This window comes from Neodiprion fabricii, chromosome 6, assembly GCF_021155785.1.
Source record: "Neodiprion fabricii isolate iyNeoFabr1 chromosome 6, iyNeoFabr1.1, whole genome shotgun sequence".
NCBI classification, from domain to species: Eukaryota; Metazoa; Arthropoda; class Insecta; order Hymenoptera; family Diprionidae; genus Neodiprion; species Neodiprion fabricii.
The window spans coordinates 20,165,647-20,187,577 of NC_060244.1; the positions used below are offsets into that span (position 1 = coordinate 20,165,647).

Here is a 21,931-nt window from a genome sequence, read left to right on the forward strand (position 1 = left end):
TCGAAACGTAAATCATTACAATGGCGTTACTAATTTCAGCCTCATCATTTTGTCGCATCATTTATCTCTCGTGCTCATTAAACGCACAGTTTTTACCGTCATGAATTTCAATTGCCGGAAATTCTCTCCTGCAGAAATAACTCGACTCGCTTAATACTTGTCACTTTGCTGGCTTTAAAGCAGATTCTTGTTTTATAGGAATCTAGAACGCTCCACCTTTTTCGATACAAATGTACTTTGTAAGTTGATTTCAAGTAGTTGAAATACAACCTAAAACACGGCGATTTTCAATGTCATTGTTCGAAAGTTAACAAGCAAATCAACACATTCAATCGCCTGTACTCAGCTTCAATATAACATACCTACGCGTAAAATCGCAATGACTAGTCACATTTATACTCATTTATTCGGGATACCTACCTGCTTGTGAAATATCCAAAAGAGAATCGAGTCCGTAACGGACGATGAATTTACGACCATTTATTCTCGCTGGAAGTGTTCAGGGCTTTGAATTTTTAAAGGGGGAAATTTGAATGCGTTTAATGTTGCGAGAGATTTTATCGCGCCACACATAATCAAGATGATATTATTAGCATACCGTTAGCATGTCATTAATGTCACGCTCTTTACACGAAGCTTTGCTTCATATCGACGACGCATACGTGGGTTGTACCACACTGTTTATAATACTGCGATACACGCCTACCGCACACATTTATAAGCTTGCAAGCACACCCGTCGCATAGAATTAAACACATTCACGCTTGTTTTAATCCGAAACCGCAACCGTCTGTTTTACTAGAAATCTCATCATCGGTGCCGTTTTGATCGTGTGTGCAAAATTCTCGTTACCGCCGAAAACTCGGTAGCGGCGATAGCTCGTCGACGTACGTAACTCGATGCAAACGCGTCAACTCCGAACCACTCAAACTATCGGTATGGTTATCTTCGTTATTGATTTGGCAGGTGTGTTATACAGTTTCGTGACAATCGAACACTTCGGGTGTGACAAGTTTGTTACTTGACAAATATCTGCACAGATACGTATAACGTTGAGACAGTGTTGCAACTTTTTAAACAATCGAAATTTATCGAGTAAGGTACTCGAGTCTGACAGTGAGCCTAAGGTCCAAACCCCTCTTGATCGGTGTTACAGAGTTGCTGCGATAACACTTTTTCATAATGATATTGAAAACTCCTTTTTTTGGGGGGGATCTTTCTTTTAATGAGATAGAGTCGAAGCCTACGAGAAAATAATCCATTCCCGCACAATTTACGAAAATTATTTCAGGCAGTACGGTATAACATGAATTTCATCCTCGTTATAATTGCGTCAAATAATTTTCAGTCCAGTGAATTTTTGTCGGCTTGTGTGGCGCAGATTATTATAGAATATTATAACGTTTATTGGCTGAATATTTATTGCAGAACAGCGAATTTGACGTGTAGCAAATTATCGCTAACATTATTTCATTCCATCGCGAGTTTGAAACGACACGACCTCTGGTGGATTGAATATCGTTGAATGCCTTGACGAGGAATGATGAACTCATCTTTTCACTTTCGGTTGAAATGAACAAACGAAGCGACCAGGATGGCGGCTACTGGAACAGCAGCCACCACAGCGATTCTGAAATGGGTGTGAAACGGGTGATTAACCATGCTCCTCAGAGTTTTCGCTACTGCTATAACGTTATAGTCAAAATATTAGCAGTCCTTGCTGCCCACACGTGATCCGGTAAATTTAATGTTATAATGTATTCGTTGACCGAGTTTTAACGATGTTGCGGCAGAGAGAGATAGAGAGCGAATGGAAAAAGGGGGAGCAAAATGTCTGCGTGTTGGTTGATTTTTATGAAATCAGCAACGTGGAGTAATCGAGAGATTGTAACTGGTAGTGAGTCGTGTATTATACCTTGACCAAGGTACTGAGTAGTTCTTCCAGGCGGATGCCTTGACGTCGTCCTGAAAAAGAAAAGCAAAACAGATTCAAAATTGACGACAAGTTACAGTACCGATCGAATCGAAATATAATTTTTCACAAATTACTCGATGCAAATGTCCGATCAACAGTGTTCCCAATATTTCCTTAGCGTCGCTGGAATGTCCGACCTCAGCGAAAGGCTTCGTAGCGTCGGTTCCAGATTCGTTCAGAATCTCCTCATCTCCGCCTGGATGCTGTGGAACGATCAATGACGTCACGACAACGTAAACCCGTCATAGCTCGAGGCACAGACAGTGTCGCTTACTGCGGTGTTATATATCTATAAAGTTCAATAGTCATCACCGCGATGTGAAATGAAATCGCTTTGGATATAGTATAGTTCCAACGTTCGCTAGAGACAGATAAATCAAACGTTATACAACTCATTCTTTTGCAAAGGTTGCGTTCGACTCGAGCAACAAACTTTCGTACGGTAGATTGTAATTCTCCTATCCCCCCCCCCCCCCCATTCAGGGATAGCCGAGTACCGATGCAGATTCTTGTATGGATTAACAGGAAGCTTTGCCACATACCTGGTCCAAGTACTTGGTAACGTCGTAGACTTTCCCGTCGACGACAATCCAGCACGACTCTCTTCCCCGATGATCGTTAACTTCTTTCAGCGTGAACACGCCGTTTCCAGCCATTTTATTCCTATCCGTGGGGGGGTAATATCTGGGTATATGTTCTATAATCTACAATCCAAGGAATATAGCAATCTTTGTAATCGTTACTTTGACGTCCGTTGTTGCCTCACTTACCGCTCACGACCAACTGTCAAGAATTTCTTACCGGCTTCCCCCTCTTCAAGATGTTCCCCTTCTCTTCTCTAAAAATCATTCCGACTCATGCTCACAATCAGCCACCCACACTATTCATACGCAAGTGTAGCGCGTTTCTGTTCGATTCATACTACTTGTATTTGTATGCTGGTGTTATTCTCCGTTACGCTCCAGATCTACATCCATGCATGCACGGAGCCCTTGGACGATTTAGTACAGAGTTCTCTCTCAAGCTGTCATTCAAGGTTACTATTACGCGATATTTACACACGCTTTAACATATTTATCGCGCTTGTACGACTAAGCGATTACTCTTCTGCCGGACAGGTTCTCCACTACGTGTTATTCAAGTTGTGAAATATCGATTTATCCGGGTTAATTTGTCTGATGAAATTATTTACCGTACCATTCGACGAACGAGAATGAAATCGCAACACTTTTCTGAATATGTCGATGATGATTTATTTATCATTTTATATCCAAAGAGAGAATTAACGCTGCATACGGGACTTGCGCGTAAACGGAAATTCTTTGAATCAAACGAGTGTATTTATCAGGCATGTGGTTCGTTTAACGAGCGTGTATTCCTGCATGTGATCTCATTAATATCACTAATTCGTTACCGACAATCTCGCGTTATCGCCTCTTCGCATTATTCCGGCAAACACTAATTATATAGTTCTGCGAAACGGCCTTTATTTGTTATATTTCGAACTCATTGAATTTAGGTCCCGGATCGAGTTCGGCAAAACAGTTTCTCTCGACACTCGATGTATTTCATGACGCGAAATGTCAGCAGGGAGGGAACAATATTCATTCGCAACGCGTAGATACCTGCAGGCGCTGAAACGCTGACGTCGAATGTCCAATCACTTCTCTAATCGTCGACGGTGAAAAGCCGGTAATTCCCTTCTCGTCATTCAATTCACAGGCTGCATTTAGATCCGGTATGAAAATCTCAAATGCAAAGACTATTTGATTTCGCGCATGTAGTCTATTCTTCTTAATCACGTTGTATCGGTCCGTCTCTCTCAAAGATAATGTTCGACGAATCAAATCACAATTAACTTTCGTCACGAAGTGTTTACAAAAGCCTGTACAAATATGGGATACTACGTCACTCGCGTATGGGAATTGAAACGATACTGCACGAGTTTATCTGATTAACAATGATTTGTCATTATTGAAATACCGGAAGCAAAGCATGCCGCAGACTTCTGAGGATCGTTGACCTCGTCTTGTATGCGGTACATATACGTATAATAATATATGTGTCTACGTATTATACGTCTACTCGATGGACGGACAACAGTGACGGTAGCGTAATACTTTTTTTGCTTTGCTTTTTATAGCAGAATACTTGTTCACGTTATAAGACGCGTATCACATATAATAATACACGTTGCCGAGATCCATGATTCAAAGAAACTGTGAGGCAAAAAGTTTGAGCTAGGCCACTGACGATTGCGACAGCGTAAGAAACACACCGATATGCATATGAATGTAACCTACGTCAACGGTACTTCTGCATAGTCAAATGTCCATCCCTATGATCAAATTAGTCGTGTACGATGAATCCTCACCCCCTCCAGTTCATAAAGTTCGCCTTATGCGTTCGGACATGTTTGCGTATAAGACGCAGAGTTTCGCTCTTACGGTATAATCAGGTTTTAACCACTAGCTAAAAGCTCAATCCGCAATATTCACTGGGTTGTGATTTTTATACGCATGTGAACAAGTTATACGGAATATAATTTGCGCAAGACGGGCAACGATTATGAACTTGAACGGTTTTCTGCCAGGTATACCTGTTTACTTTACTACAATTTCAGTTACTATGTGCAGTAACGAGTAATAGGTCGGAGAATTCGTTACACCTGTTTTGACTGAGATAAATAATTCTTGGAATATCCGAAAGGCTGTAAAATTACTTTCGTACTTTTCTATGTAAATTCGTAGATGGTCGTAACGGTTTATCACTTACTTTTGAATCTCTTCGTCAGTCCGGAGCAGGGTTGCAAATTTTTTAGTGACAAAGTAATGCATTAACCATTACTTTTTCAATTCATAATGGAAATAATTTCCATTACAACATTAAATTTAATGATGTAGTAATCATAAAATTTAATGTTTTAATGGGAATAATTTCCATTAAATCATTAAAATTAATGTTTCAATGGAAATTATTTCCACTACATCGTTAAATTTAATGTTTTAATAAAAACACTAATGTAATTAAAAAAGTAATGCATTATTTGCAACCCTCGTCCGGAGTGATCGCTTGACTTGATAGCATATCATCAGCCATCAAGCACCAGCGATTATTCTTTCGTGGTCGTCGCATTTCTACAGTTTTGTCATCAAGGAAAGAAACTGATTCGGTAATCCGCCGCCTCGTGGCAATGCGGTTAATTGGGCAAGAATAACCGCGTATTAAAATATCAATAGATCATTCTCTCTACGCTAAAGTAACGTAACACGAGAATAGGTGTCAAACTCGCGTGGGTTATCGAAAAGTTAGGTACATTGGTAGAATAGTAGGTAGGCGGCGAAGCTCGCAACCGAAAATTACATATTCCAAAAACTCCCTTATTTTTATCACGGATCGTTAAAGAAGAGGGGGTCTCTCGAAATAGTTTCCCGGGTAGAAAATACTCGGTTTCCATGACCTGCACGTACGAAATTGCATACCCGTCACAAATGCCCTGCACTCAGGAATAACTTTTCCAATAGTTATGACAAACTGTTTTTGTACACATCGGTCTTGTGTTTATATGTGTGTGCGCATGTGTGTGTACAGATACGTTTACTCGATATAGCCAAAATGACGGTCTGGAAACCGCAGCAGAATGCTCCAGTCTAACATATACGAGTACATACACGTATAGTTCTTGAACTCGGGATCTAAGGTAGTAATTGTAACTTATAACTTCTAACCATTTCCATAAGCATATTAGACGCACATGCATACAAGCATCCCACTAAGTTTTAATCCGGTTTCAGATCAGAGATACGGTTTATTGGTCGCCGGTTAATTACGGTTTATTGGTGGCCCAGATACTGGTTTCGACTCGGGCGACACAAAGCGATATTATTGGCAAGTAACTTACTTGGGATCTCATCAACAGTGTCTCTCCGTGTCGCGGTACGAGTCGAGTTTTGTCAGATGAATGAAACGTTTTCTCTGTCGTTGGCTCCATGTTCGTATCTATACAGAAGTTTTTTGAACAGCAGTTTGTTAGAATCGGATAACATTCGGGATATTCGCAAATGTTGATGCAGCCCTTTTTGAAAGTGACGCACAGAAATCATGCGGGAGTTGGACGGAAGTCACGATAGAGCGATACTTTGATTCGCTATTGGTACTCTTCCAAATTTATGAATCTTGTGCACTTTCACTTTTACCAAGTTATCGGTTTAATTGATGTACGAGTGGTAATATTGTTTCAACTTTCTCACGTTAATTCCGCAGCAACGTTATGCGATGAATGAAACACGTACAGTGATATCTGAATTCAATTTTTCCACGTGACTGTACAGTCTTGACGATTTCACTCGTAGGTTTTGACCGATTATTAATAATTCAACGTTACTTAACTCTAGTAGTGTGTTTATACTGGAAATATTTATTAATTTATCTCTCGCGAAGTAGGCTAATGATTTTAGCAACACCGTAAAACATCAAACGAAGAAAGGACGAGATACATCGTGTGTATGTCTTTCCGTTTGCAGATTTGACGAACGTCCATAAAACTATATATATAATATACTCATAAAATAATACCCGAGTTACAACGCTTTATGTCACTGTCATACTACCTTTCACTTATCTAACTAGTCGGAAACCCGCCGACATCGCTTATACCGTTTTAATGAACGTGCTGTTCTTTCTTCCTCGACCCAGCGATGAAAATCTACACCGGCTGAATATAGATTTATCGATGATTTTAAAAATCAGAATTTTCATATCGTAGACGTATTTCGTTGATTAGCAGCCGTTCTGTCTGCTTGCCAAACAACGTCCAGAAATGGATTTTACTAATTTCTCTTTTTCTTTTTTTTTTTTTTTTTTATAAACGATTTCGACCGTATTGCTTGCTCTGACTTGACCGTCGAACAGCGCGAGTGTAACGTAGTATTAGATACTGCTAAAGAATCCTAACAATAAGTCAAAACTTCGATGACCGTTGCTGTTGCTAAAATATTGAAAATGGTTTGCTGAAAGAAACTGGATTCTTATCTAAAATCATGTAAATCATCGGCCACTATCTAATTCTTCCGATTTTGCATAATTCGATGAATTTCTAACGCGTTTCAACCGTGACCCGAATATTTTTCGGAATGTTACTAGCCTAAATCTGTGTCGATCGTTGAAAGTTTAAAACCTGAAATATATATACCGCAACAACTGAACGAAAATCGCCACGTATTCGCCGTCGTCTGCTCGACGTGGCAAATGATTAATCGTGACGTTACCGACTAACAATTCACCATCCCTTCCAGTTTGGGCTCAACATGTCGAGGCAAACAAGACACCCCGGTGTGAACGATCTCCGTGCGCAGGTGATGTAACGTAAAATTGTATCCCCTAGCGTATAACTCCGAAATGTAGATTCATCGGTTGAGACGAGCTTCGGTTACGTAGAAGAATCCTGCCGGGAAATATCGCCCAAGAGCCCAATAGACATTGACGGATTACCGTAGTCCTCGACCTACCAACCAAACACATCTAGTTATAAGACCTAGGAATTCCAGATCATCAATAACGGGTAAAAGAACCTGCCCTAGTTTGGCGGGATGAAAACGAATTAACATTTTTAACACATACCAATAAATTCAATATTTATCGTATGTCAGTACCCGATTCGAATACAAGTTTTTAATTCCGCGGAGGTTTTATTTCGTACCGGACGAAGAGAGTCCTCGAAGAAGAATAGATATACCGGTTATACTTCCGTTTCTCGAGCGCCATTAGCTGATCGTATATTATACGCGCAGAAATCCGAGATGCATTTCACGTATTTTACTTCGCTATAAAAAGGACCTACAGCTACGTGATGATGAGCGACCGATAAGGAGAGCCGCGGGCGAATTTCAATAATCGAAAGCTAGAGCCGCCCGTGACATTCGAATATATTTTCGTAAAACTTCCGTCAAAAGAAGAAGTTTATTTATTCACAATCTCGCTTATTTTGAGGTTCAGACACCCGTGATGTGGTATTCCATTTATTACTCATCTTGAACTTCGGCGACTGCGTCAAACTAGGAACGAATTATGCAGACTGCGACTAATTTGATCCAGATACGGGGCGTGCGAAAGAACCAACTGCGAGAAGTGCTGCTACGAATCTAGTTCTGCAAAATCGCCTTTGGTTATTCTGCCCTACAAACTTGGCCATTTGACTCTACTTTTCATGGACCAGTCGGGTCGAAATTGCGAATAAAATAGAAGGAGCGCATGTCATTATGGGTAAACACTCGGCGGGACGATGCGCTTGCATACAAATGTGGGTTAATTCCGAGCGCTGCAATCTGCAGTGATGGGATTGTTCTTCCAACGAGCTTCTTTAAACATCAGAAGCATCGTATTCGACGCGGTATGACACTGGCGAAATAGCCTAAACGTTGAATCGAAAGACGAAAAGCTTTCGACAAGTTTGCAACTATCTGTTAAAAAAATAAAACATTAGTATAATCCGTGATTGAGCCGGTAGAGAATGAATATCTATCCCTATCTTACGACGAGGAAACGCTCTTATATCGTTGAGACATACTTCGAATGTCGAGCAATGATTGACCGTGCGAATTATCCGCATTGGTATGTATAATGTCACAGCTCCGAGCAACTCCAATTGACGAGATAGGGATCATCGATTTTCTCTTGAGAATAACTACGTTGTTATATTCGCTCAGTCTGCAGCTTATCAGGCGCCACATCTACCTGCAGATTTGTGTGCTTGGAATACGAAAGTGAATACCAGTGGATGGATGCACGGTAAATAAACATAAACCCTGCAGCATGCTCAACAAGCTCGTCAGTTCTTTCTATTGTTTTGGATTTATTTTACCCGGTGATTTTTTACCATTCGATAAACATGTATACATAAAATATACGTGCCCATGCACCAATCGAATTTCCTGAAGTTGCGAGGTAAATCCGACGGTGAGCAAACAAAGCGCAGTCTTCAGAGCACAACCAAAACGTCGTATCGTTAATAGCAGTTCTAACTCATAAATAAACGATTACCTAACGGTAAATTCGTCGTTAATTCGATTGTACCGAGTCAATGATCTCTTTAAGTTATTAGTAAATCAATTATATCTTCGCACTGTCTCGTTCTGTTGGTATGCAAGGCACTTGAAACACCAAGTAATAGCTGTCGCGTCATGCTTCCTTCGAAACTATTATACAGATCGCGTCCATCTGCCTGACAGTGGTCGTATTTGATTTTTTCTCTACATTCCTCCGCACTTTTCTTCAACGATTTCCAATAAAACGGCTGAAATGTTTCCCGTGGTAGGATTATTGCCGTACAGCAAATTTTAAGTTTCGCTACCAGATTTACGACCATTCAGTCAGATTAGCCTGATCCGTTCGGGAAAATAAGCGAGAACGTTAAAACAAAATAATTCAATTTATCTCTGTCTCTCTCGGCACAGAACGTCAAGACGTCCGCTTATAAATAATGTATTGGCAAAGTTGTTACGGCGTTTTTATCGTCGTACGTATATTCTATTCTCTTACTCTCTGATTCGTATGGAATAAGAGATCACCAGGTAGATACGTTTGGTGGGTTTGAATGACGGTCAGATGATATTAATTTTATGATAAAAGTGATCGGATGACTTGGACTCGCTTTCGAGTTTGGTAACTAGAACCAGCCGTTAACGAGATAAGATGTATTTTTTAGTCTGAATAATGGTCAGAATCTCAAACTGCTAGACTCGAAGAGAAATGGTCAGTGAATCGTAAATTGCCCGCTGAAAGCACGGTGGAAAGAAATAGAAAAACACAAAGAAACAGAATTGTAGACACATCTCACCAGTATGTGTACATGCATGTGTGAGAAGAAATCTCATTTTCTTTCCCCGGTCACCCGTGTGTAGCAGATTCTAATGTTGACTTTCCGTTTTCCAACAGGCAGACTGCTCTCGTAATACAAACTCGAGATCCTTTCGGCAGATTCTATATATGATTGGATTTCTTTTGGGATCCTCAGTAGTTACGCGACAACCAACCACTACGAACGTTAAACTAATAGTACGGAGTTGGATGGCTATCACTTGTATAAAAAGGGTTGTTTGTTGATGTCCCGTTCAACACATAACTGGCCCTTACCCGAGGGATCGATCTATTTGTTCGTTTACTAGTAAATAACGCTTGACTGCCTTCAAGTTGATTTGGTTACAGTGTACTGTTTGCTTGAATCGGATTTTCATAATGTACGTGTGGAATTAGATGGAAAGGTAATGATGGATCTTTCCATCAAGTAGCTTGGACTATATGGAATGTGAAAAATAATTTAATTGCAGTTAAGTTAGATCTCACCCAGTTCTGGAATCAGTGACGTAATCACCTCTTACGAGAGTTTCAACCGAGTTGCACTTTGTGGTCGAAGTTCGACCACCCTCAAACAGTATTGTTAATGAAATTTCCCGGATTCAGAACGTGTACAGCCTTAGCACTGGTACCTTGGGATATACTTATATCGAAGCGAACAATCGTGGTTTTGGGAAGTATTTTTGTTTTACTGTCCCCACGGGGCAACGCGAAGAGTGCTTTTTACTCGATAAACACCCCAAGTCACTCCCGTTAGAAGTTTCAACAACATACCTCCTTATTTCTTGCGAGTTTTGCCATTTTGATTATTATATCAATGCTTATATTCAAAGGTACTCGAACCCATGAATTTCGCAACCATCCGATCAACCGTTGGTACGAGACCCGTGTCGGAGTTCAATTCACAACTAACGAGAAATATCGACAAGAAGGTTTCACTCGACTACATGACACATGTTATACTCTGATTTAATATCCCCCTTTGTACAATTTCTACGGGATATCAAATATACCTACGTCAAGTAATGTGACAACAAACATGAAATATACGAAATTAATGATGTTCCTTCAACGCCAAATAAAATCAGCAGATGCACGTACAATTAGATCAGAGTGATATCAAATTTTGAGCAGAGTTGAAAATCGCAGAAAAGTTTGTCACCCGTATACGATGGATTACTCAGAGATGTAGTATCTCGTGAACTGGAGTTGATGTTGGACTGAGAATCATTAGTCTGAGCACTCGGTCAGTGCTGTTCTTCAACTTTATGGTACGAGCATTTTTTGGATCCATTATACACTACTTTGATATTCATACTTACTTTTACACAGAAGTTTCTTGACTGAAATTTCCTGCCTGGTTATTAGGAAAACTTGAATTGGCAGGAAATTAAAAAATTCTTAGAAAGAACGCTAAAGACGGCTCCCTTAAATTTCCTTTGATTGAACGAACATGCCAGAGGTAGTAAGTTCGACTCTGTTTTTACCGCAAGTGCGCTTTCTTGGTCTTTTTTCGGATAGTGATAAGGAGATTGTAAATTTATTATGCTTCGCTCGATGGTAATAAAATTGAAAACCCAAGCCAGCAATAATTCTTGTCACGTTGCGGAATTAATATCGTTGTTGCGGCACATTCATGGGAGCAATCAGTTCTCAGAACCATGTCAAGCTGTGCCAGTTGCGCATTGTAGAGTTTGCGCTCGTATATTAAACCTTGTGGGTAAACAGCCAATTTATCGGAAAGCAATTTAATCTCGAGTCCAATTCAGACTTGTGCGCAAATCGATTCCAGTAGAACAAGTTGCAAATCATTTTGAATATTGTGACAACAGACCAGCCTATCCGATATTTTCCAAGAATGAACTACCCGCATAAGAATATATTCATCTTCATCCCCGCGTGTCTACGATAAGGTATGTCTCACAGTCCTATAAACTAATATGTCAAGCTGTAAAAGACGATACATCGTCTAATCTTGCATTTCAATGGTACGGGGGCAGTATGAAATCTCTTTTCAATCTCACCGAAAATAATCATTCCATCAAAAGCGTAATAAAGTGGTTTTCGATAACGAACAAATAACGTATTTTCACTCACACGCAAGACTCCATACCGGGATTGAAGTTGTAGTTTGTACATAGTACGCAGTGAGGAACAGCATCCGACAATTTCCGTCCTCGAATATTTTCCTTCACATCTGTTGAACACCGTCGACCGCTGTGCAAATAATTTCGCCCGTTGTCAACCAGATGGTCTTAACCGTTTCCACGAAAATTTATACATCATAAACCCCATCAAGGGAAATCAGGCGGGACAGAATTTGTGCTGACGAGTACACGGCATATGAGGTATCACATTTCGTGGACGCTTCTGCACACCAAAATTAATCACACTACGGTGACGAGCGTATATTCAAATTCCCATTGGTCAACTTTATGATAAAATTTTTGTTTGAACGTCTTTTACACGACGGGTGAATCAATATGCTGACATGGTAATTTTTGCCAATGAGATGTTTCTTGTACTAACTGGGGTTATGACCCAATTCTAAAACAACTGATTCAGACCCGGCAATTTTATTTTAGAGAGTACAGGTTTTTGCGGCTTTCGTGGGTCAGATTGATGCTTGAATAACCACACGATCTCGCGAACCCAGCCGAACTAGGTTTACGTGCCTTTACGTTTTGATGCTGGTAATTCCACTTTACGACCAAGTTAACCCTGCATCTATACGTCGCCTATGAAAGGTGGGAATCACCTTGACAGGACGACACGTGCCTTATTGTTTGAAAACTAATTGACACTGCTCGTGACAGGTGTGTTCAAATATTACTTCATTTTCATTAGAAAGTTGACGAACAATTGAAGTACTTTATTATGCAAACGCTTCAGTATTCGTATAGTGTGTGTTGCTTTGACGTAAAAAAGCTCAAAGTTGAATTACAGAAAGATGACATTCAAACAAACGTGTAAAAAAGAGTCAAGGATCTAGGTGATAGTTCTGAGAGAACGCTACATACTCTGACATAAGTGAAAAAAAGAAAAAAATCCGGCGACTGTCGATAGTCTGCTATTGATTTTACCGCGTAAACTCGTCATTTCCACGATCGCCAGCGATAACCATGACCTGGCGTGGGCTAATGACACCTTATTTGTCACATAAACCGAATGAATGTACCATATACAATTGGTTACATACTGAATTTTTGAAAGCTTCGACAACTTAGGAACATGTTCGTAAAAATCACATCCTATCAAACGAGAACCGACCTTAGGTTGATGATTTGTAATTCTAGAATCGCGAATGGTATGGTTACCTCGTCTTACGAGCTATTCGATGTCTTCCAATTCGCTTTGTCTTGTTCGTGTAGAGAAGAAAAAATCAGCACGTAATTCTATAGACTACGTGCTCAGCATCCCAAAAGACTTGGCTGTCGAGAAGGATGTAAAAAAGGACTTAGATATTCAGTAGACCAAGCAGGCTACAGAAAACATCATTTTTATTCAGGAATACGCTTTGCTGTAACCTTTCCGAACGTTTACAGTCCGCTTAGTGTAACAACCAACACCGTGTTAAACTCGAGAAATTAGATAAGGACTGAATCATTCTCCAAAAATTCTTCGCAATGCGTATATTTTGATAATTCGAGATGTTCCCGCCAGTAACACATTTTCGTTGTGGCACACGATCACTTCAGGATCTATAGTTTTGCACCTTAAGGTTTTCGAGATAATGGCATGAATCCTGTGTTGAATCTTCGACGTCACGTCTGAGCCTTTAGTAAAACAATTTCAGACTTCCTCCAGTAAGATTACATGTTTCATGTCAGTATTCTGCTTCTCCTTGGTAACGAAGAGGTATACGCGAAAATCTTGCGGAATCAGGGATGCCTTGAGAATTATTCTACGAACAAAATAATCATTAATGTTGCGAATAAGGGAACAAAATTTCACTGTTTGGATTAACTAAGTGATGTCATATACTAGCTACATTTTTTCCTATCCTCTCTGCCAATCAGGAGGACAAGAACCTGAGACGGTTTCCATTCCCCTGGCTCGTTTATACGGTGTCCAACTATTATTATTAATAGGCTTACGACATTATTGTTGCGTTCGTATAGTAATAAAGTCGCACCCATTGCCAGTTATGCATTTGCGTCACAATAGTTTCATACACAAGAACATTCATGTAGAACTAGTTTTGCGTAATATTCTGTTGAACATGTTGCTTGGCCGAGTTGCCAAGACGAGTGTGGTTTTAATCGCATCTTGATTACTTTTCAGGTCGGCTCTCTGAAAGGCTACTACCTCTTCTCGCACAAACACGTCCACAAACGGTCGGTGGCAACAAGCGATCCTCATCATGAAGCACTAAAAAATGAGCCGCAGGTGAGTAAACGTTTTTAGACATATCGGTTATCTAAACGATTGAGAAACAAGCTTGAAAAAAATCGGAATTCTATTTCAACTGCGATATTACAATGGTAAGAGAACAGTTACTTTATATATAAACGATTTCATTGAATGCGAATCCGCTTTTGTAAGATGATTATAAGCTACATTAGTGGTAAACTCATTTTAATTAATCAATACGTAGATGTTTGCAAATATGAAACACTTGATTAATATAACAATAGAACTACTCTCTTTATATCAGTTTTTGCGGTATGCGGAAAGGTGCGGTAAAATAGGAAACAGTAGATTGACGTTATTGAAAAAATCCTGACCTTTGGGATCAAATGAGAATGGTTGAAGGAAGGAATTTTGGAGTTACTCTTACAGAAACAACCCCTCAACTATGGCGCAAAATCGTACCCTGCATTTTTTACTTATAGCAATTTAGCATTATCTATGCGTTAGGGGGTACCAATTCACCCGTAAGGATACCTCACGTTTTCCCAGCTTAAAAGTATATTTCCATCTATATTTAGATTGGACGAAGTCAACTACTGCGACATAAGCCTAAAAACTGGTGCTGCAGAACTCGTTTAGAGACGAACCCAGTGTAACCATTCGCAAGAAAGCCCAGCAAAGCTATTAAGGAATTACGCAAAGGCTTGGTGTTTCAGGTACATTGGGTTCAGCAACAGCATGAAAGAAAAAGAAAGAAGCGAGACTTCAGTGGACCCTCGTTCAGTTTTAGCGACTATCCAACGTTTTCTGATGACTACAACCCCAGGCAAAAACAACAGTATCATCAGCAAAAAAATCGCGGGGTTGCTTTTCAAAGCCTTTTCACAGATCCACTTTTCAAAGAGCAGTGGTACTTGGTTAGTATCATGAATGATCGACGCGTTTTCACCCACTTTAAATGAGTGCCGTTCACCCGATTAGTCTATACGAAGCACTTTTACCTACTTGGTATACCTCAGCATAAAAATTTCTCCATCGACTGTCCGTTAACTACCGTAACCGAAAGCTCTTAATGCATGCTTGAATATTAGAAATTTTGAACCTATTTCGTCTCTCATTACTAAAGCAAGGGATCAATAACTGAGCCAATATCCAGTTCTGTACTGATTCCTAGAACGGCGGAGCCAAGGATGGCTACGATATGAACATCGGACCAGCATGGCAGAAAGGATACACTGGTAAAGGCGTCGTTGTCTCAATCCTTGACGATGGTATTCAGACGAATCATCCTGATCTCGCTTATAACTACGATCACGAGGCTAGCATAGACATAAACGATAACGACGATGATCCTATGCCAAGAGACAATGGCGATAACAAACACGGCACCAGATGTGCAGGAGAGGTTGCTGCTATAGCTTTCAATAATTACTGCGGTGTCGGTGTTGCCTACAACTCTAGCATTGGAGGTAACTTCATAAATGTGTCCAAATGTTCTTATCGCGTCAATACTAATTATTTTGACGAATTATTGGAAGCTTATACGAAATTTTACTACTCGAGGTGTTCGAATGCTGGACGGACCTGTTAATGACGCCGTGGAAGCCAGAGCATTGGGGTTGAACCCCGAGCACATTGACATCTACAGCGCATCCTGGGGGCCCGAAGATGATGGTAAAACAGTCGATGGTCCGGGACCATTGGCCAGACGTGCCTTCATCTATGGCGTCACCAGCGTGAGTTTACTGATTTCATTTCTTGTCGGCAAATGAATGTACCAGCTACAGTCAGAGCTGACCACTGTTACTCTCCGTTTCAGGGTCGCAGGGGAAAGGGTTCGATCTTCGTATGGGCGTCGGGTAACGGTGGACGTCATACGGACTCTTGCAACTGCGACGGTTACACGAACAGCATTTTTACATTGTCGATATCAAGCGCCACGCAAGGTGGTTACAAACCGTGGTACCTTGAGGAGTGTAGCTCGACGCTGGCGTCAACTTACTCTTCCGGTACACCCGGAAACGACAAGAGCGTAGCGACTGTAGACATGGACGCGAAACTTCGTCCTGATCACATATGCACGGTTGAACATACGGGTACTTCAGCATCTGCTCCCCTAGCCGCGGGTATCGCGGCTCTGGCTCTGGAAGCCAACCCTAGCCTGACATGGCGGGACATGCAGTACCTCGTGGTACTTTCATCGAGGTCTGGACCCCTCGAAAAAGAACCGGGCTGGATTTTGAACGGCGTTAAAAGAAAAGTATCTCACAAATTTGGATACGGCCTAATGGACGCCGGGGCCATGGTCAGCCTTGCCGAGCAATGGACAAATGTGCCACCGCAACATATATGCAAGTCGCAGGAAATCAACGAAGAAAGATCGATCGATCCCACCCCAGGATACACGCTCAATGTTCACATGGATGTCAGTGGGTGCGCGGGTACTTTGAACGAAGTTCGCTTCCTTGAACACGTTCAGTGCAAGGTACGACTATCTCTTCTTCATTTCTTCTCAGTTATGGAATTACCAATGGACACTAAAATTTCGTTCACCTTAGGTGTCGCTGAGATTTTTCCCTCGCGGTAATTTGCGGCTACTTTTAACCTCCCCAATGGGCACTACGTCCACTCTACTTTTTGAAAGACCCAGAGACGTTCTCAGCTCAAACTTCGACGACTGGCCTTTCCTCAGCGTTCATTTCTGGGGCGAAAAGGCTGACGGACGCTGGACCCTACAGATCATTAACGCGGGTAATCGCCACGTCAACACCCCAGGCAAGTCACGCATACTGTAGTTACGAACATTTTTACTGCACATAGATTTTATATACTTTGTGCACTTCTTTTTTTTTATGAATTTTTCATTCCATGGCCTTGTTGTTTTGTTCTGCAGCATTTCACTGAGCAACAAAAGTTCAGATCTAGCGTATCAAGCTGTTTGATTCTTCAAGATATTCTTGACCAAGTTTTCTATCGTCAATATATTTCGGCAAACATTATTTCATATATTACTCAAGGAGAGAAACAGTTTAACAACCGGCTTGTTGAATAAAATTGAGTAAAACTTGAAGGTCAGTCAGTAGTTTACGAGACATCTTATTTTGTTGCACAGTGTCATTGTTCCACGTTTCTTTCATTTGTACTTCACTGAGCTTTTTCACTTTTGTAGGTTCGACCATATGGTGTTATCATCGCATGACTTGTTTCAAGTTGGATACGTTTATGACAGTTTTGATCGAGTACTTGTTTCGTTTCATCTTTCAGCTATGTCATCCTGCGTATGCATGCCGGGCGACCGAACCTTGCCTGAAGCCATATATGATCTAAAATTTTAATTTTGTCGTCTTTGTCCGTCTTGGCTTCCGTATCAATCGCAATATACCCACCTTTTGAATTAGGGCATTTAACGATGTTACAGGAATACTGAAGAAATGGCAGCTTATCTTTTACGGAACGGCTACCAACCCGATTAGGATTCGGACGCAGCAGTTTAATCCGGTACAAGCGAACCCCTCAATACTATCCCCCTTCTCACAAACCCACCTGCCCCAGGGCTTCTACAATTCCGACTTCTTTGGCGTATCTGCGTTTCAGACCTACCAGGGTGCCTTCACAGGATCTGCTTCGAATGTTCAGGAGTCCGTGGCTAGCCTCGATGGCTCTGCTGCGTCAATACTGACTAACCAATTGCCAAATGATGTCGCGTCAAACAGTGATCGCTTTGTAAATCAAAGATGCGATCCACAGTGTGACTCGCAGGGTTGCTACGGTGATGGGCCGACGCATTGCATTGCATGCAAAAACTACAGACTTGATAAGTGAGTTGAAATTCTCTAGGCCCATCCTTCCTCCCAACCCTGATACCACTCACGGGCGTGCTTTGATCGCCCGATTTTTCAACCTCTTTACAATTGCTCTTGACTCCCTCATTGAAAAGTTCTGCGAATCTTGCCGTTTCAGCACCTGCGTTAGTCGATGCCCTCCAAGGAGCTTTCCAAATCAGGGCGGACTTTGCTGGCCCTGTCACGAAAGCTGTGAAAACTGCGCCGGCGCGGGACAGGACTCTTGTCTTTCCTGTGCTCCGGCTCATCTTCTGGTCACGGATCTTGCTGTCTGCCTGCAACAGTGCCCCGAGGGATATTATGAGAGTAGGTTTGAAAGGGATCAAAATCGGTCAACTCGTGGAAAGTGTTTTTTCGAGTTCTTCATTTAGTTTGGGTTAAATCTTTCATAAATTCTCGAACCGGTAAACCTCGTTAGCACGCTCAACTTTAACCTTGCACTTACACTTTCCATAGCGTCAAAATTTTTAATTAAAAATTCATACTATAATGGAATGCAGCCAGATCAGCATAATTGTCATTAAAACACAATACCGAACCTCAGATTTAGAAAACGGAACGTGCATACCATGCGAGGCAAACTGTGCTAGCTGCCAAAATCGTTCGGATCATTGCACTGCGTGCGAACACCACTTAGTCTTGCACGAAAACACGTGCTACGCTGCCTGTCCTAAAAACACGTACGAAACGATGGATTATAACTGCGAAGCCTGTCATGTATCCTGTGAAACTTGCAATGGCACCGGTGAAACTCAGTGCATCGGTTGTCGGCCTGGACTCTATTTTTCCGAAGGTAAACTTTCAAATATTCATTTCGTTTCTGTAGTCAAATTATTCACCTCACTTTTACTTCAACAACTTGTTAGGGTCCCAGTTAGTAGTTGCAGCATCTTTCTAACTATAAGATCAATTTTCACACCGATAGGTACGTGCCTGGCTTCTTGTCCAACGGGATTTAGCCCTGATAAGAAAAGGCGAGAGTGTGTTCAGTGTCCCACGGGATGTTTGACGTGCACATCCTCCGGTTGCACCACTTGCATCCGTGACTGGAACTTGAACGCCAACAGTTTCTGTGCCCCAGCGAGTCGTACGCGGTGCGACAGTACTGAATATTACGAAAACGGACGGTGCAAGAGATGCCACTCGACATGCGAGACTTGCGCCGGACCCACCCGTGACTCCTGCGTCTCCTGCCAAGAGGCACTGCTTCTACAGGGTCAAAAATGTGTCGCTCAATGCGAGGACGGTTACTATTCCGTCGCCCAGCCAGCTGGCAAACCTCTTTGTCTACCCTGCCTTCATACATGCAGGACCTGCACGTCCAGATTGAACTGTACCACTTGCAATGATGGACTTCAGCTGCAGAGTGGCGATTGTAGATCTTCCTGTGCTGACGGGTGAGTCGCGAAATGAATTAACCTCACGCACCATATGTCGCGGACACTAATTTGATAAGGCCTTAAAACAATCTACAATATTGCTTTTATGAGTGAGGAATTATCATAATATTGCTTTTACAGATATTACAGCGATCGTGGACAATGCGCAAAGTGTCACATGTCCTGCAGGACTTGTTCTGGACCCAGGAGAGATCAGTGTGTAACCTGTCCGAGAGGCTGGCAATTGGCTGCAGGAGAATGTCATCCGGAATGTCCCGAAGGATTCTTTAGGACCAGCTTTGGATGTCAGAAGTGTCATCATTACTGCAAAACATGTAGAGGTGATAAAATATGAAATCATTATCTAGTCCATTACTCACGGGGAACCTATATTCGTTTGGACTCTTAACGTCATTCTAATGTCAAATTGGTTTCAGCCGAAGGGCCGCTAGGGTGTACCTCGTGTCCTGCTCACTCAATGCTGGATGGGGGCCTTTGTATAGAATGTCTCAGTAGCCAATATTACGACTCGGTGACACAACTCTGCAAAAGCTGTGACTCAAGCTGTCAGAGATGTACGGGACCGGGAAAGTTTAGTTGCTTGTCATGCGCTGCGCCGTTGCACATCGACAAACTGAACAATCAATGCGTCCCTTGCTGTCCAGCTGGTATCAATAATGCCGAGGATCAAGACTGTTGTATATGTAATCCAGCAACGGGTGGGTTAAACTTATGCTTGAGTCTGATAGTGAGATGTTTGATGAACCTCAACATTATTTTGTATCTCACTTACCATGTCAACATTTCCTGATCCAGGTGGTTGCCGGAATAGCTCTCCAGCTGGAAAGCGGACAGTTTCCCGAGACGGAGGTCAGGGGGTTTCAGATAGCTTTGGCAGAACCGAGGATTCTGCATCATTAGCTGTAACAGCAGCCACTGCGTTTGCAGTTGCTATTTGCGTTGCCTCAATCGCTTTGTTCGCCGCGATATTTGTCGCTCTTCAGGTTAGTCATGATTTTCTACGAATTTAGGCTTCTTGAACTAATCGTAAAATCAGAGAAGCTGTGTATGTAAAATTCATTCCATGATTATGTAACGTGAAAATGAAGCACATTTGTAATCACGAGAAAACGTAATCAGCCCTGCCTATGACACTTAATATGCAATATTAATTATGCATAATATTAGACTTATACTTGTCTGTTGCATGTATAGGCCATATCTAGGAGAAGAGAGTCGACTCTCGGCTACACAAAATTGGCCGTGCAGGTGGAACCTATGGATGAAATGGACGCGGATGATACAACTCAGCTAATGACCTAAGCTCGAATTTCGTCGCACCCACTAGAAGACAACACTCCTAGATGACTTTCAAAGTTGAGATCTGCCCAGTGTGTGACGAGATGCATATAGTGATATAGGATTGATAGTAATTCAGGACACATGCAAGCGCACCTTGAAAATCGTTGTACGCAAGTGACCAGAAGTATTTTGACTTACTGATCGTCATTTGTATATAACTCAGTTTAACCGATTGTCTTGATCTGAATGTCAGAAATATTATCAAACTGTATGTAAATGTGTCGTGTGCGACTAGTGGACGATTAGGAGTATACGTACAGTTAATCTATACATATTGGATTGAAAAAGTCGGTGCGTTTCGTTCGTTTCTACAGTGTGAACTTATCAAAACTCACGCTATAGTAGAAGAAAATATTGTAAAGTGCCTGATTAGTGATATCCTTTCTTTTTTAAATCTGCTTAGCCGTAACATTTTTTCTAGAAAGAGTTTCAAGACTAGTTCCCAATTTATAACAACTCATCGTTACATGTACAAGAATCTCGTAGTGAACGTTAGATGGAATTCTAAATACTGTAGTAGCCGGAGCATACCTTCTTTTTTCAACTTTATGAATGGATAACTCAAGTTCCCTTTTCGTCATTTTATTGTAAAAAAATGTATCAGAATTGATTTACACATTGAATCATTTTTATACAATATACAAGTCTGAAAATTTCTCCAGAACTATAAATCTCTCCATTACCTATATCGCAGTCATTAGCAATGGTGATAAACTATCTATTATCGGCGTATGTTTAAAAAATATAAGGGAAACAAATGCTAATCGAAGAGGAACAAACGCTTTAGAAACAGCGTAGTATTTATCCTTGGGGACATTCTTGTAAATTCATTACGAACCATCAGATTGAAAAAATAGACGTTACCCTGTGTATTTTTACGACCCAGTTACGCGATGTGATTCCAATAGTATCCCATGATTCATCTCAATTCATTTTCTAATAATTTGTTATCATTTAATTGTGTACGTATTTTGTTTAATATTTGTCTTTCTCTGTTGTTCTATTTTCAACCTATATTTGTTTCGTATGATTAATTTTCCGTAGTTTCGCATTCCTTGTAAGGGGAATAACAAACAATTCTATTGTAATCTACTATTCTTAATCTATAACGCATGATGTGAATATTCGATTTTTCGTCATGATTTGATATTTTATTATTATTACTATTA

General features: G+C 41.1%; 2 protein-coding genes across 4 annotated transcripts in view; one reads left to right on the plus strand and one right to left on the minus strand.

The window, feature by feature from the left end:
* The window catches only part of LOC124184219 (furin-like protease 2), a 58,814-nt gene extending 38,054 nt beyond the window's left edge, over positions 1-20,760 (plus strand). For 2 of the 3 annotated variants that reach the window (XM_046573674.1, XM_046573673.1), the window contains exons 3-16: positions 14,111-14,215; positions 14,896-15,096; positions 15,354-15,648; positions 15,743-15,915; positions 15,999-16,664; positions 16,738-16,954; positions 17,598-17,997; positions 18,140-18,327; positions 18,566-18,814; positions 18,947-19,418; positions 19,542-19,741; positions 19,838-20,119; positions 20,217-20,404; positions 20,616-20,760. In XM_046573674.1, coding sequence (XP_046429630.1) covers positions 14,111-14,215; positions 14,896-15,096; positions 15,354-15,648; positions 15,743-15,915; positions 15,999-16,664; positions 16,738-16,954; positions 17,598-17,997; positions 18,140-18,327; positions 18,566-18,814; positions 18,947-19,418; positions 19,542-19,741; positions 19,838-20,119; positions 20,217-20,404; positions 20,616-20,723 — 3,744 coding nt within the window. In that variant the 3' untranslated portion in view covers positions 20,724-20,760. The remainder of the gene's footprint in view (positions 1-14,110; positions 14,216-14,895; positions 15,097-15,353; positions 15,649-15,742; positions 15,916-15,998; positions 16,665-16,737; positions 16,955-17,597; positions 17,998-18,139; positions 18,328-18,565; positions 18,815-18,946; positions 19,419-19,541; positions 19,742-19,837; positions 20,120-20,216; positions 20,405-20,615) is intronic. The other variant, XM_046573675.1, reaches the window with a different exon arrangement.
* On the minus strand, positions 1,386-2,772 carry LOC124184222 (cytochrome b5-like). The gene is made up of 4 exons (XM_046573681.1): positions 2,518-2,772; positions 2,050-2,178; positions 1,916-1,965; positions 1,386-1,630 (listed from the first exon to the last, which is right to left on the minus strand). Exons 1-4 carry the CDS (start codon positions 2,629-2,631, stop codon positions 1,558-1,560), a joined length of 366 nt encoding a protein of 121 aa, XP_046429637.1. The 5' UTR covers positions 2,632-2,772; the 3' UTR covers positions 1,386-1,557.
* Positions 20,761-21,931: the final 1,171 nt, after the last annotated feature.